Genomic DNA, 13834 nt, shown 5'->3' with positions numbered 1-13834 from the left:
AATCACATCCCACCATTGGTAACGGGGGAGTGTGCGGCTTAGAGCTGATGAGACGCCGTGCATGTAGGTCACAGACGGCTGGCTTGTGAAAGCAGTAGTGTGTGTGTGGCCTAACCCAGGTGCCAGACAGGTGGCAGGACCCCGGGTCAGCCCTCAGGGGCCCCTCCCAAGGTTGTCCCTCCTTCTCCTATGTGTTTATCCCTCAGTCAGCTCTCCTGCCCAGCTAGCTCTATCTGGGCTACTGGAGCTGAGGTCTGATGTCCCCGGGGGGGGGGGGCGCATGGGAGAAACGTGCCAGTAGCTGAAGTCTCCTTCGGGCCTTTGTCACATTTCTAGGTGCAGACTGTGGGGTGGGGTTAGGGGAAGGTCTCTCTTCCTCCCTCCCTGGGGGTCTTCTACAACAGACAAATGGGCCAAAATCTCCCCATTTTACAGGTGGGGAAATCGAGGCCCGGAGAGAGACATGATTTGAACAAAGTCATACGTATAGTGATAGAACTAGCTGCTAAACCCGGGTCTCCTGACATCAAGTGCAGCCTCTCTTCTCCTCCAGAACAATCACTTCCCTTTCTCAGCTCCCGGGGGGGACGATGGAGAGGGGAAGAACAAGGCTACACAGTCTGGCGATGGGGTGGGGCTTCTAATAATCGGGAGAACGAGGAGGCTGCCGTTGCCTACCCTCACACCCACATCCCCGCGCCCACTGATTTGCCTGCACAGACCCCCCCCCCACACCTGTTTGCTCCTTCACTGGTTCACACATGCTTTCTCTAATTCACCCGCTCATCCCTTGATTCCCTCCATCACTAACTCACCCCTTGCCGTGTGCCCATCAGTGGTCACTCCTTCACCCACGCTTGCTCCAGCTGCCCGGGGAGGACAGGCTCCCAGGCTCCCAAGTGTAGGCCCTTCTGCCCTCCCCTGCGCTTTCTGCCTCCTGCATTGTGACCTCCCCTCCCAGCCTATGCGGGAAGCTCTTGGTGTCGAGGGCCCGTGGGGTCGGAGGGCATGACGGGAAAAGGGGGACGGCGCCCCGCAGAAGGCAAGCAGGACCCGCTGCGGAATTTGCAGGGCACCTTGTTCAGAAATCATTAGGGATCTCAGCAACAGCAGAGCATTAAGCCAAACACAGGGACTGAAGTATGGGGCCCCCACGACTGCGCAGGTGACAGGCCCACGAAGGCCCCTCTGAAGGAGGCTATGGGTGGAGAGAAGAGAGAGATGGAAATGGGAGACGGAAATGGGGGGAGCAGGGATGGACGCTTGATAGGACCTGCCTGATAACGTCTTGTTTAACACTCAGGCCACCCTTCGAGGTCAGTTATGCCCTTTACAGAGGAGGAAACTGAGGCTCCAGGAGGAGAATCATTTACCCAAAGTCATGACTGGTAGGGGGTAGGCGCCTGAGTGTAATCCAGGCAGGCCTCGCCTCCTGCCGTTGAGGGGGGTGGGGAAATAAGTAGGAGGAGGTGAGGACATTGGGAGAGAGTGGGGGGGGCGGTGCTGAGCTGCTGGCTGCTGCGGGGGCTGGTGGTAGCCACAGGGGGGTCACGGGAATCAGGAAAGGAGAACCCCAGGTGAGTCCATGCTCCTTCGCAGGGAGGTGAGCCATGGGAGGGGGGTTCCCAGGAGGAGGATCCAAAGATTGGTGTCTGAGGCCTGGGATTTGGGTCTTTATTTCTGTGCCATGAGGCGGCTTTATCTCCTCCAGAGCATTGAGGGTAGAAGTCAATGATTTGGGAAGTTACTGAATCAGGGCATCTTGTCAGTGTCTCGGCCTATCATCTAGAATGCCTGACTGTGGGCGATTATGGCTTGGGGGAGCGGGTGGCTGAGTCAGGGGTCCGATGAGTGCCGGCGAGGTAGTGTGTCCGTCCTACAGAAATCCGTAACTGAGTATTGGGGGGGTTAGGGCCCCAACTGTGGTAATGGCACCTGGGTGTCCACCAGAAACCAATAAACAGCCAAATCCCTGCAGCCCCGCCCAGCCTATCCACCAGTGGGGGAGCTGATTAACCATTAACCCCCACCCCTCCCCGGCCGAGCCTCCACCCCTTCGCAGGGGCTAGGCCAAGACTCCAGGCAGATCCTCCCAGAGGAAGGTTTGAAACGCAGGAAGGCAGAGGGGGCCCCTGGGAGGAGGCGGCGGGAGGGCAGAGGGCCGGGGCCGGGGCTCTGCCCGGAGCCTTCGAGCCTTCGGGGTGGGCATCCTGGGCAGGGCGAGCGGCTGAGGGGTGGAAGGGGAGAATGCGCCTCTCCAAAACCCTCGTGGACATGGACATGGCTGACTACAGCGCCGCGCTGGATCCCGCCTACACCACCCTCGAGTTCGAGAATGTGCAAGTGTTGACCATGGGCAATGGTAGGTGGGAGCAGGTGTGCCCAGGTGTGCGGCTCGGGAGCAGGCCTGGGGCGCTCCGTGCTGCGCTGGGAGGAGAATGATAGAAAACGGCATGTCGGGCCTGGAGGTCCGGACAGGTGTCGCCAGGTGAAACAGGTGTGCCCAGGTACAGCGACCAGAGGCATTCTGGGTGAGGGGAGGCCCGCGTGGGCAGCTCTCCAGCAAAAGTAGATCCCAGGTATTCCTGTCTGGCCCTTCTGCTCCCTGTTAACCTCAAGGCTGTCTCTGCTCAGTGCGTCACTGGGAGCGGCGACACGACGGTGACCCCCCCCTTGGCGCCCAGCTGCGATAGTTGGGCCTGACTAGGCCCCTTCCTGCACCCTCTGGGCTCAGGTCCAGAGAGATAGAAAGGTATGCTCTGTCCCTGGAGATGCTGGATGGAGAGGCCCCACGGGGTGTCTTTGGGACTTTCCTGGGGTGAACACCCCACTTAGAAAAAATTAGAGCTGTTAGGGAAGTTTTGTTCAATGAGATACTGGTCCGCAGTGTGAGCTGTGGTATGCCCGTGGCCTCGTCTGGGTGTGCACGCGCGAGTTTCTGCACACCTGTGTGTGGGGGGAGAACCATGTTGGCCAACGTGCGTGTGCCTCCGGGAACCCTTTTGCATATTCGCGTTAGTTTGTCTGTATGTGCCCGTTCTTTGGTTTCCATTTGTATTTGATCACTGCGTGTGTTCGCTGGTGTCTCAAGAGGTGTGTGTGCTTGTCTTGCTTCTGTCCGGAAGCAGCAGTGAGTGTGTGTCCGTGTATCTGCGGAAGTTCGCGCACAGGCTGTGTGCCCTGTGCTTTCTGGACGTATGTCCTCTGCGGGCATTCTGCCTTGTGCCCCGGTTTGTCCCTGCTCCTGTCCTAGTGCACGTTCCTGGACTGGGGGATGATCTGTACTCTCTTGTAACCTCCATTATGGAGACATGGAGGATATGCAAGGGGTCGGTCCTGCCATTTGCCAAAGGAGAGTCCCCTGAGCCGCACGTCCCTGTCTCTCTGAGCTGGTGTTGTGGCCTGCACTGTGTCACTCCCCGGGTTTATAGCTTTGCTTGCACATCACCAAGAGTACATCTGAAACTGGGTTGAGAGGTTCTCCTCCCCAAGGAGGTAGGGGGAGAGAGGAAGCCTGGAAGCCAGGAAGCTTCTAGAGGGGAAAGACCCTAAGCCAGCCTCAATAAGGTGTGTGGCAGGGGACCAAGGCCAGCCTGCCCCCTGCCCTCCTTCCGTGGCTCTGTGGCTTCAGCCAGGGTCTGTAATGCTTGTGGTCAGTTTGGCTTAGTCAGAAAGATGTGACTGCATTGCCTGTGGTCGGCCTCACCAGCTGCTCACCTGTTCTGCCGTCCGCTCACCTTGGGCATGTCATATCCCCTAGCTTGGCCTCTCCATCTTCTGCAAAATGGGTTTAATCACCTCAGGCCTGCTGGCCGGCCAGCTCTGCAGAGCATTCCATGGAAGGGAGTTGCGGGGAAAATCACAGCAAATGGTGAACAAGAAGCCTCTGCACCAGGCAGGGTGTCGTGTGACCCCGTGGGGACATTATGTGCTGTCATGCTCCTGGCCACTGTCTAGCCCTAGACTACTCCCTAGGGCCAGCCCTGTCACCCCTTCAGAGCCTGCACCTCCCTAAGTCACGTGTGCCCTAGGTGGAGGCCACCCCTGGGTGTCCCTTCAATAGCACAGCCTCGGGCTCAGGAGCCAGAAAGATCTGGGCTCAAAGTCTGGCATAGACCCTTCCTACCTATGAGAACTCTGCCAGCCAGCCTCCTCTCTGAGCTTCTGTTTCCTCATCTGTCAAACGGGGTACAGAATAGCACCTGCCTCCTGTGCTAACCAGAGGATTCGGTAAGATGAGGCGCCTGGTGCCCGGCTTTGGTACCTGGGCCTCACCCACCATGAGTCGTCTCAAGAGCACTGGGCATCCGTCAGGAGGTCTGCGTTCCCCACTGGCCTTGGAAAGGGTGTGAGTGTTGGCATCACATTTTACATTCCTCCTGAGCTGGGGGTTCCAGCGCTCCATGGAGATTTCCCCATCTGTCTCCCGCTCCTGATTTGGAAGCACCAGCAACAGCAGGGACTTGCTTACCAGAGGCCCCTGCAGACATCCCAGCAAGGGCCCCTGCAGACATCCCAGCAAGGGCAGCCCAGGCCAGAGTCGTCCAGCACACCTGGACTGTAAATCTGGCTCCTCCGCTTAGCAGGAGTGGGATGACCCTGGGCAGGTCCAGGTCCTCCCTGAGCCTCGGTGTTCTCACCCAGAGAATGGGGCCTGTCTGCCGAATGCAGTGGTAAGATGATACACTCAATAGCACCCAGCCCCTTCTGCGCAGGGCGGAGGATCCCCCACCCCGGCAGGCTCCCTGAACAGCCAGGAGTTGTGGAGTCATAACCTCTCCAGGGGTTGAGGGAAGTGAGGCTGAGGGAGAAAGGGCACCAACATGGCTTAACAATTATCCCCATCTCCGGGAATAATTCACCAAGTGGAGGGGGCTGAGCTCTGGGCACCTCAGGAACCTCGGAGATGTCAGCTGGATGATGGCAGAGTCGAGACATGGCGTGGTCCACTTACGCACAAAGGCTGGATGCCCTCTGCTCCGGGAATTTGATTCTGCAGGAAAGCTTTCCCTTCACGAATCCTGATACGGTGCTTTTTATGTACCAAGCATGTCACCTACATCCACCCACTGAATCCCCCTACAGTCTTTGGGGATGATTATGCATCCTGTTTCCCATGCAAAGAAACAAAGACACGGAGGGGTGAAGTCATGCAGCCCACGTCACCCGGCTAAGAAGTAGGCCAGCTCAGACTGAAGCTTGGCAGAAGGGCTGTAGCATGTGTGCCCTTAACTGTAGCACAGTGCCCCCTCTGGTCCTCAGTGCGGTGTTCCCAGGAAGTCAAGGTCAGATTTGGGGTATCCACAAAAACCCATCTGCATATGACTGTGTGGTATGCATATGTGTGCGTTTTTCTGGGGAGATGGTCCATGGCATCGAGCATCTTCTCCAAGAGGTCTAGCCTTGATGCAAGGCCTGCTTACACAAAGAGGGTTCCGCTGCTGAAATTTAAAAAAAACTTGCAAACCAGAACAGTTGAACCCCTGCCTTTTACAGTTAGGGATACGGAGGCCCAAGGGGACTCGAAGAGAGGTACAGGGACTTGCCCGAGATCACAGGTCTGTTAGTGGCGGCATCAGCACTGGCAACCCAGGACCCCAAGCACTCTGTCCAAGATCTTTGCTGCCTGTTTCTTATCTCCCCTCTCAGACTTACACAGATGCAGTAGCTTTCGCCTCGGACACAGGTGGTATTTGAAAGATGCCCAGAACCTTGCCCTGACCCTCCCCAGGAGGACAGATGGGCCGCTGTTCTTGGTGCATGTCTTCCTGTTCCCTGGGAGAGTTTGTGAGGCCTCTGGATACACTGAGAAATGAGGGGCAGGACCTGAGCAAATGCTGGGGGCATGCTGTCCCTTCCACAGCCCCCTCTGCCCAGTCTGTCGGGTCTGTAAAAGTCAGAGGCATCGCAGGGGGTGATCAGGTTTTCATTACTTCCCAGAGAAAACTGGGCTTAGGAGTCTGCACCATGGAGTAGCAGACCCTCACAGATGACTCTGTGAACTCATTGTCACAACCATCCCTAAGTAACAGATGCAAAACAGGAGTTCCAAAATGCCAAGGGACTTGCCCAAGGCCATTGAGGGAATGGGAACAGCACCCAGGTCCGGATGAGGCTGAAGGCCTGGGAGGGGGCGGTGGAGATCCGCATAATGCTCATATTGGTTTCTGTACCTAAGCCACCAGGGGAGCAGGGCCCCTCCTGAGTCCTCACTCTTGTCTCCTCTGGTGCAGACACATCCCCATCAGAAGGTGCCAACCTCAATGCACCCAACAGCCTGGGCGTCAGCGCCTTGTGTGCCATCTGTGGGGACCGGGCCACAGGGAAGCACTACGGTGCCTCAAGCTGTGACGGTTGCAAGGGCTTCTTCCGGAGGAGCGTGAGAAAGAACCACATGTACTCCTGCAGGTGAGGAGCCCCTGCTTGGAGCCTTGATTTCTCTAGCTGGGAAGTGGGTACACTTGGGCTGCTGATGTTCCCCAGAGTCTGTCTGCCCCCTGAGGCCTTAAAGCTTCCTCTGGTTTCTTAGGCCTCAGGGATCCAGATGGGAACATGCATCTAGGAACCTCATTCACTGATCATAAAGCTACCAGCTGTCCTTTACTGAGCACTTACTATATGCCAGGCAAACTGAGTCTTTGTATGTACTTAACTGGCCCTACAAGCCCATCGTTATTTTCCTGTTTAGCAAATGAGAATCCATGAGGCTTGGGACCAAGCTGCTTCTGAAGCCTCAGAGGGTGGGGCCCATCCCACAACCTGGTGCTTTTCCTGGGACAAATAGGGGATTGGCCCCAGGCCTTTCTACCTACCCCACACCTCCCATTCGGAGTAACAACAATAATAAAATAATGGTATTCAGAGGCGCCTGGATCGCTCAGTCGGTTAAGCGGCAGCCTTCCACTCAGGTCATGATCCCAGGGTCCTGGGATAGAGCCCTGCATCGGACTCCCTCCTCAGCGGAAAGTCTGCTGCTCTCTCTCCCACTGCCCTGCTTGCATTCTCTCTCTGTTAAATAAATAAAATATAAATAAATAAATAGGATTTGGTTACGAGGAGTTGCCATTTGCAGACGCACTGCGGGTCCCATCCACGTATCTTTTCATTTCCATCTGTCAACACGCCTCTGACCTGGTTGCTATGATTCTTCCCATTTTATAGATGAGGAAGCTGTGGCTTGGGGAGGGCCAGGAATCTGTCCAAGGTCATCCAGCTTGAATCAGCGCAGAGCCCCTGTTGACAATCAGGTCTCCACCCTTTGTCACCGTGGGGCACTGCCTCTGTTTACAGCCCCCTCCAGAGAGTCACTTGGCCAACCAGGTACTGACTCTGAGCCATAAGCAGGAGGCTGCTGTAGCTCTGGACTTTCCTAGAACGTGGTAGAGAGTGCAGTACCCTGGTCCTTGAAGGGCTAGAGTTTCCAACTCAGTTCTACCATCAGGCTGAGTGATCCCGGGCTACGTGTCACCTCTCTGAGCCTCAGCAGGAAAGGGCGGGCTTCCTCGAGAGTCCCAGGGCCTGACTCATGGTTAGCATGACTCCCATGATGAAGGGAGGGAGGCTGGGAGTCAAGGCCAGGTTGGCCGACGCTCTAGCTCGGCCAGGGACTGGAGGGCTGTCCCTGCCGCATCCAACCCTCCAAGCTTCTCCCCAGGTTCAGTCGGCAGTGTGTGGTGGACAAAGACAAGAGGAACCAGTGCCGTTACTGCAGGCTTAAGAAGTGCTTCCGGGCTGGCATGAAGAAGGAAGGTGAGCCTCGGCCCTCCCCCTCCCCCCACCTCCACCCTCATCCCCACCCCCCACAGCCCCACCTGCACCCACTCCTGCCAGGATAGGCGGGTACAAGTATGCCCACCCTTTATGACTGGGTGACAGGCCCCTGGGGTCAGTGGCGAATGGCTGAGAGGAGGGAGGGCCTGGCAATCTGGCCACAGGGCGGGACTGGGCTTGGTCTTGAGAAAGAGATAAGCGCTCACTCCTGGCTACTCGGGTTCCCAGCCCTCACCACCCCTATCTGCCCCACAGCCACAGGCATGGGCAGCCCAGTCGGGTGTTTTCTCTTCATACATTATTGCAAACAGGAAGAGAGCAGAGAATGTCTGTGTGCCTGCCACCTAGGCTCAGCAAATGTGGACAGTAGTGGGGGAGGGGGTCTCTCTTCCTGAGCTTCCTGCCCCAGGGGCAGTGCCCCTGTTCCTTAGTCTTTACTCTGAGTATCTGGTGACACCAGGTTTTCACATTCTGCAGAGCAGGAACGAGGTGTCAGGCTTGCCCTGGGTGGAGACAAGGAGCACGTTTATAAAGTTTACAAAAAGTTCGGGGCTCCTGGGTGGCTCCGTGGGTTAAAGCCTCTACCTTCGGCTGGGGTCATGGTCTTAGGGTCCTGGGATTAGGCCCCACATCAGGCTCTCTGCTCAGTGGGGAGCCTGCTTCCTCCTCTCTCTCTGCCTGCCTCGCTGCCTATTTGTGATCTCTTTCTGTCAAAATAAATAAATAAAATTAAAAAAAAAAAAAAGTTCTCTCCAGGCCTCCTGTAACCAGCAGATGCCAGGCACCGGACTGGGCTTTTCTACAAGTGACGCAGTACCCCATGTGGCTGGCACCATTGTCACTCCCCATTTTCCTGGCTGTGGGGACTGAGGCCCAGAACAGGTCCAAAACTTGCCTGAGGCCCCACAGCTTTGCACCCAATGTTTCAGACTAGAGTTGGGTTCTGCCTGGCGATACCTGATGCCACCTCCTTTCTGACCTCCAGATCTCAGGGACAGCCCGAGCTCAGGAAGCAGAAATCCTTTAACTACTTCATTTCCTGCTCCCCTCTGCTCACCTTCCCCAGCGTGGGCACCAGACCCTCCCTCCTCACCCGCAGCCGTGGCGCACCAGCCGGGCCCGTGGCCTAGCCCTGTACACACACCCAGCCCAGGGCAGGAATCTGGGACCAGCCTGCCCGAGCTGCCTGTGAAGGGGGGTCTCTGGTCTCTCTGGTCTCGCTTTGAGCTCCTGAGTCCTGTTGGGAACTTGGACCTGCTGACCCCTGTGAGGCACTGGGTGGGCTCCAAGGCCCCTTCCTGCTGAGTCTCCACAATGGTAGCACCCAGCTCTTGGGGGGAGTGGGGGTTCCAGTGGGGGAGGGGCCTTTTCAAAGGGCAACCTCCTCCACCCTTCTACTTCCCAGTCTTCAGTGGGGTTGAGTCCCTCTCCTCCAAGTCGGGTGCCACTTTGTGGAATGAGGAATGTGAGAAACTGGACTAGAACCTGCGCATGGGCAACAGGAGGCAAGGAAAAAAACGAGCGTACCGTCTACTGGCCTCATGCTCTGTGGTTCTCACGGCTGGGGGCTTTGTTCCCCCACAGCCTAAGGTGTCAGGTTCGAGAGCGTGAAGCTCTCATGGTAAAATTTCAGGCCTTGTGACAGGCAGGCAGGAAAAGGATTGGTAGCCTTCCTAGGCTGGACAGGGCCTGGCGCCTGCCTGTCGTCTCTTATATCTCTTGCTAAACATCCAGAATCACTAATGTGTCACTTGAGAAATATTTCTTCTGACTCTGGTTTTCCCATCTGTAAAATGAGGTGGCTATAATGAAGCCTTCCAGCTCTGGGAGTCCAGCCACCCACTCACTGATCTACCTGTCCCCCTGGGGGCATGTGTGTGTGTTCCCTGGTCCCCTGCCTGAGCTGCCAAGGAGGGAGCAGTCCCATGTCCTGGCTCCTGGAGAGAGAGGGAGAGCCCCAGGCCATTCTGCCTTAGCTAGCCTTGAAAATAGCCCCAGCTTCTCAGCTCAGGGAAGGAGGCTTTCAGCCAGGAGGATGGGAGCCTTGGCTGATGGCAAGTGAGCGAGCTAGTCAGTGTTGATGCTCTTTGTGTGTCTCAGTTAACTGGAAGAAGGTGATACTGATAGTCGTGTGGTTGCTTCAAGAGTAGGCCTGGGGGGCATGGTGTTTGGTCCTCATGGCGGTCAAGCTCCAGGAGGAAAAAGTATTAGCCATTCTACCGAAGTCTTGTCATCTCAACACCCCTCATCCAGCTGGTGGGAAGTCCCCAAAGCCCAGAGAGATTCTTGGCCAAAGCCTCCGTGATCAGGAGGGTTGGGACAAGTTTTCATTTCTCTTCTCTGATAGCTTTAAGATTCAGAAATTGAAACCCAGGAGTGGTTCCTGACCACAGGAAGGCCTGCACTGCCAACAGAATTGATGGACTGGCCGGGTGGAGGCGTGGTCACCAGACCGACCCCCTCCCTGCTTTACAGATGGGGACATTCAAGCCAGGCAGGTGACGTGATCGGGTGGAGGCAGGCTCCCCTGAGCTGGGCATGCACCAAGCTCCCTGAACTGAAACTGGGAGGGCTTGGCCTGGGGGCATCATCTCTGATCTAGAAACTCCCCTAGACCACAGGCAAGGGCTCCTAATCCCACAGGCCTGTGAGCCTTAGCCAGAGCGTGTTCTGTGGTGGCCAGAAATGGGTTCCCTGAAGGAGCAAAGACTCTGGGGGAGAAAACTGGGGGTCAGTGGGCCCAACAGCAGGTCTTGAATTCTGTCGTATAACCTGAGACAATGGCTACTGGGACTCAGCTGGCAGACCCAGAACAAGTGCCCAGCCCCTAGACAGAAGCCCACCCAGGAAGCCAGGCCGGGGGTGCAGAGGTACAGGCTGGTGCTGGGCCTTGGAGCGTTCTGATGGGCCCTTCCTCAGAACCCCGGCCCAGCCCCCCCTGGGCCCCGTCCAGGGGTTCTCTGGGAAGACAGACTCATCCTCCTCTCTTCCTCTGGCCAGGTCGGTTAATATTCAATAGGAGTTACATTAGGTCCCCGACCCTGCTAATACTGAGCAAACATTTGGAGAACATCATTCCGTGACTACGCTCGCGCTGGGTACTGATAACACGGGCTAACCTTGGGGAGCCCAATCCGCAGCTGCTGACAGCAGCCCTTTTATTGGGCCCGCCTCCCATCGGCGCCCTGGTGGGTGCGGGCCTGCGCTGGCCGCTGAGGCTGGGAGGGGTGTCCTCGGGCAGGGCCGCCACGTGTGCAGGGGAGTGGCCCCGGGGGCTGGCTCTGGCCCGGGTGGTGGGAGTCAGGAGAGATTTCTGACCTGGAGACTGGTCTCTTATCCCGCTCATGCCAGGGGCCCGGTCTCTGCTGTCTGGCTTTCATTCTCTGATTTCAGCCATGTGTGAAATCAAGAGAAAGTTGAATGGCGGCCATGTGGACGTTCCATTGAGAAATCAGAGCTTCCTTCACTCGCTCAATTGACATTTCTTGAGCACCTGCTGTGCGCCAAGCCGCATGCTAGTCACTGGGGCTATAGTTGTGAACAACGGAGTTCTAGCTTTCTGGAGCTTTCCTTCCCATCCAGAGACAGAGAGTAAGGGAATGAACAAGAGATTGTATAGGAAGGGCCCCCAAAGAGAAGGAAAGCAGGAGAAATGAAGGGCAGAGCCTGAGGGAGGGAGCGCCACGCCACCAGGGTGGTCAGAGTGGGTGACTCTGAGAAGGTGATGTGTGCATGGAGCCAGGCGCCAAGCGAAGCAGCAGCGAAGCTGTGGGGGGCAGAATCCCAGGCCATGGGGCAGCGGCGGCTTGGCAGGCAGTGTGAGGTTAGAGACGAAGGGCCGTCACGAGGGGTTCCGTCCGCGTGAGATGGGGAGTCACCGGTTTTGAGCAGTGTGGGGACGGGACTGAGTTGGGTCATAGCAGATCGTGTTGACTCGGACAGGTGCCCAGACGGTCAGGGTGAGGCCAGAAGCAAAGAGACCTGAGCCTGAGCTGCTCCTGGGAAGAGGCAGCAGGGCCCAGCCCGGAGCTGGGGGTTCTGGATGGAATGTGGGCCCGTGAGAGAAGGAGAGATGGACAGGCTTATAGTTGGGGAAACTGAGGCGCCTGAGGGAGGATGTGATCTGTACCAGCACACAGAGAGTGAGTGGCAAGTTCCAGGCAGGCACCCCGGTCTCCTGCCGTCTTGCCCTCCCTCCTGCCAGCCTCAGCAAAGCCTCATTCCAAGGTTGGGGCCCTTGGACTCCAGGGAATGAGGCCAGAGCCACAGAAGGTCTGTCTCGTGTCTTAGGCCAGGACTGACATGGATAGGGAGAGACAGGGAGGTGTGGGGGCTCTGAGTTCCTGGAGGAGAGTCCATGGTGGGGCAGGAGGGAGCCAGGGGTTTTCTGTGCTGTCTCTGAGTGGGTTGGCCTCCTGCTGATGGAGAAGACTATCAGGGCAGGTGGGGGCCTCCGAGTCCCTTTTCCAGGCTTTCTGTCTGGGTGTTCAGGAATCCCTGAGCCATCTCCATGTCACCCAAAGCCATTCATTTTCCTTGTTTTACACACTTTCATCTGGAATAAAAGGGACCCTTTTCCAAATCAGGGCCTAAAAATGTGTCATCTAGATAGATCCATCATCAATACGCAAGACCCATCTCAAACCCTCTGCCAAGGCATCACTGTGTTGCGTCCCTCCAGGGACGAGGGGATCACTCCCACCGCACCGCATTGTGTTGGGGGCAGTTCTGGTGCTTAGAAGGTTCTTCCATAGGCTGGGCTGGAATCCATCGGCCCTCATTCCCACATGCTACTCCAGGCTCTGCCCCCCGGATCCCGCTCCTTCCACCTCCAACCATGTTTCCTTTACTCCAGGTCAGCCCTACAGTATCTCCTTTGGGGTCAGACGCTCTCCCCACATACCCCATCTGCTCCTCAGCAATCGGGACCCCTCTCCCCTTCACCCCATCTCTGTCCCCCCACCTCACCTCTCTGTGCCTCCTCACAGCTGTGCAAAATGAGCGGGACCGGATCAGCACTCGCCGGTCAAGCTATGAAGACAGCAGCCTGCCCTCCATCAATGCTTTGCTGCAGGCCGAGGTCCTGTCCCAGCAGGTATCAGGATGACCCTCTTGGCCCACCTGGCGATCCCCCATACCAAAGAGGAATCTCGCCTCCACCCCTGTCCTCCCCAGCCAGGCCCTGGAGCAACAGCTAGAAGGGCCCTGGAATATCACAAAAGGGAAACTGAGCCAGTTCTGTAGCAAAGACACCACTAGGACCCAGGTCTGGCCCTCTGTGGCACTTTCTAGTTCATCCTTTTGCATGCATTCCACGGGCCAGACAGGGTCGCCTTTCAGTGAGGGCCTGAGATCAGTCTAGCCCTAAGAGAACAGATTAGTGGACAATGAGACAGATTAGCAAACGGGCTCAGCCCATGCCTTGCTGTGTGACCTTGGGCAAGTCACAACACCTCTCTGAGTTGTTTTGTTCACCTGTCAGATGAGAATGATGATTTTTGCCCTGAGCCGAAGAGTTCTTTGGAGTTCTGAGGAGCTGGGAGAGGAGGAAGTGGGGGCAGGCCGCCAGTGGAGGCTCAGGGGGAGCCTCCTTCCTCATATCCGCCTTCTTCAGCATCCTTCCTTCTCTCCCTTTGCCCCCGAGCTCCCTCCTGAGCTGAAAGGCATCCACTGTCCATCTCCCCTTTTCCAGACAGGGAAACTGTCTTGGGGGGGGGCACTCTGCGCAGGGAGCAGAGACTGTAGGGAGGGCCTGACCACCCCCAGCATTGTCCTTCACTCCTCCTAGATCACCTCCCCCGTCTCTGGGATCAATGGAGACATTCGAGCGAAAAAGATTGCCAGCATCGCTGACGTGTGCGAGTCCATGAAGGAGCAGCTGCTGGTGCTCGTTGAGTGGGCCAAGTACATCCCTGCCTTCTGCGAGCTCCCTCTGGACGACCAGGTGAGCGCCAACACTCTGGGGGCAATGGCGACGCTGGGCGGGTGGGTCCTGCTGGCCCCCCTGGGATATAGCCTTGGATTGGTTTGATTCTCTTTAATGGAACACACGTGGTGCTCATGT

At 57.0% G+C, this 13834-nt stretch overlaps 1 protein-coding gene across 2 annotated transcripts in view; it reads left to right on the top strand.

The window, feature by feature from the left end:
- Nucleotides 1-13834, top strand: part of HNF4A (hepatocyte nuclear factor 4 alpha) — a 61134-nt gene that overhangs the window by 33669 nt on the left and 13631 nt on the right. Inside the window, exons 1-5 of one of the 2 annotated variants that reach the window (XM_044262997.1) lie at nucleotides 2099-2362; nucleotides 6234-6408; nucleotides 7655-7749; nucleotides 12759-12865; nucleotides 13559-13714. In XM_044262997.1, coding sequence (XP_044118932.1) covers nucleotides 2248-2362; nucleotides 6234-6408; nucleotides 7655-7749; nucleotides 12759-12865; nucleotides 13559-13714 — 648 coding nt within the window. In that variant the 5' untranslated portion in view covers nucleotides 2099-2247. Of the gene's footprint in view, nucleotides 1-2098; nucleotides 2363-6233; nucleotides 6409-7654; nucleotides 7750-12758; nucleotides 12866-13558; nucleotides 13715-13834 lie in introns of those variants that run through there. The other variant, XM_044262998.1, reaches the window with a different exon arrangement.

Source organism: Neovison vison, chromosome 8 (genome assembly GCF_020171115.1).
Source record: "Neovison vison isolate M4711 chromosome 8, ASM_NN_V1, whole genome shotgun sequence".
Lineage (NCBI taxonomy): Eukaryota > Metazoa > Chordata > Mammalia > Carnivora > Mustelidae > Neogale > Neogale vison.
The sequence above is the reverse complement of the archived record's forward strand: the minus strand, read 5'-3'. Positions and strand labels throughout refer to the sequence as shown.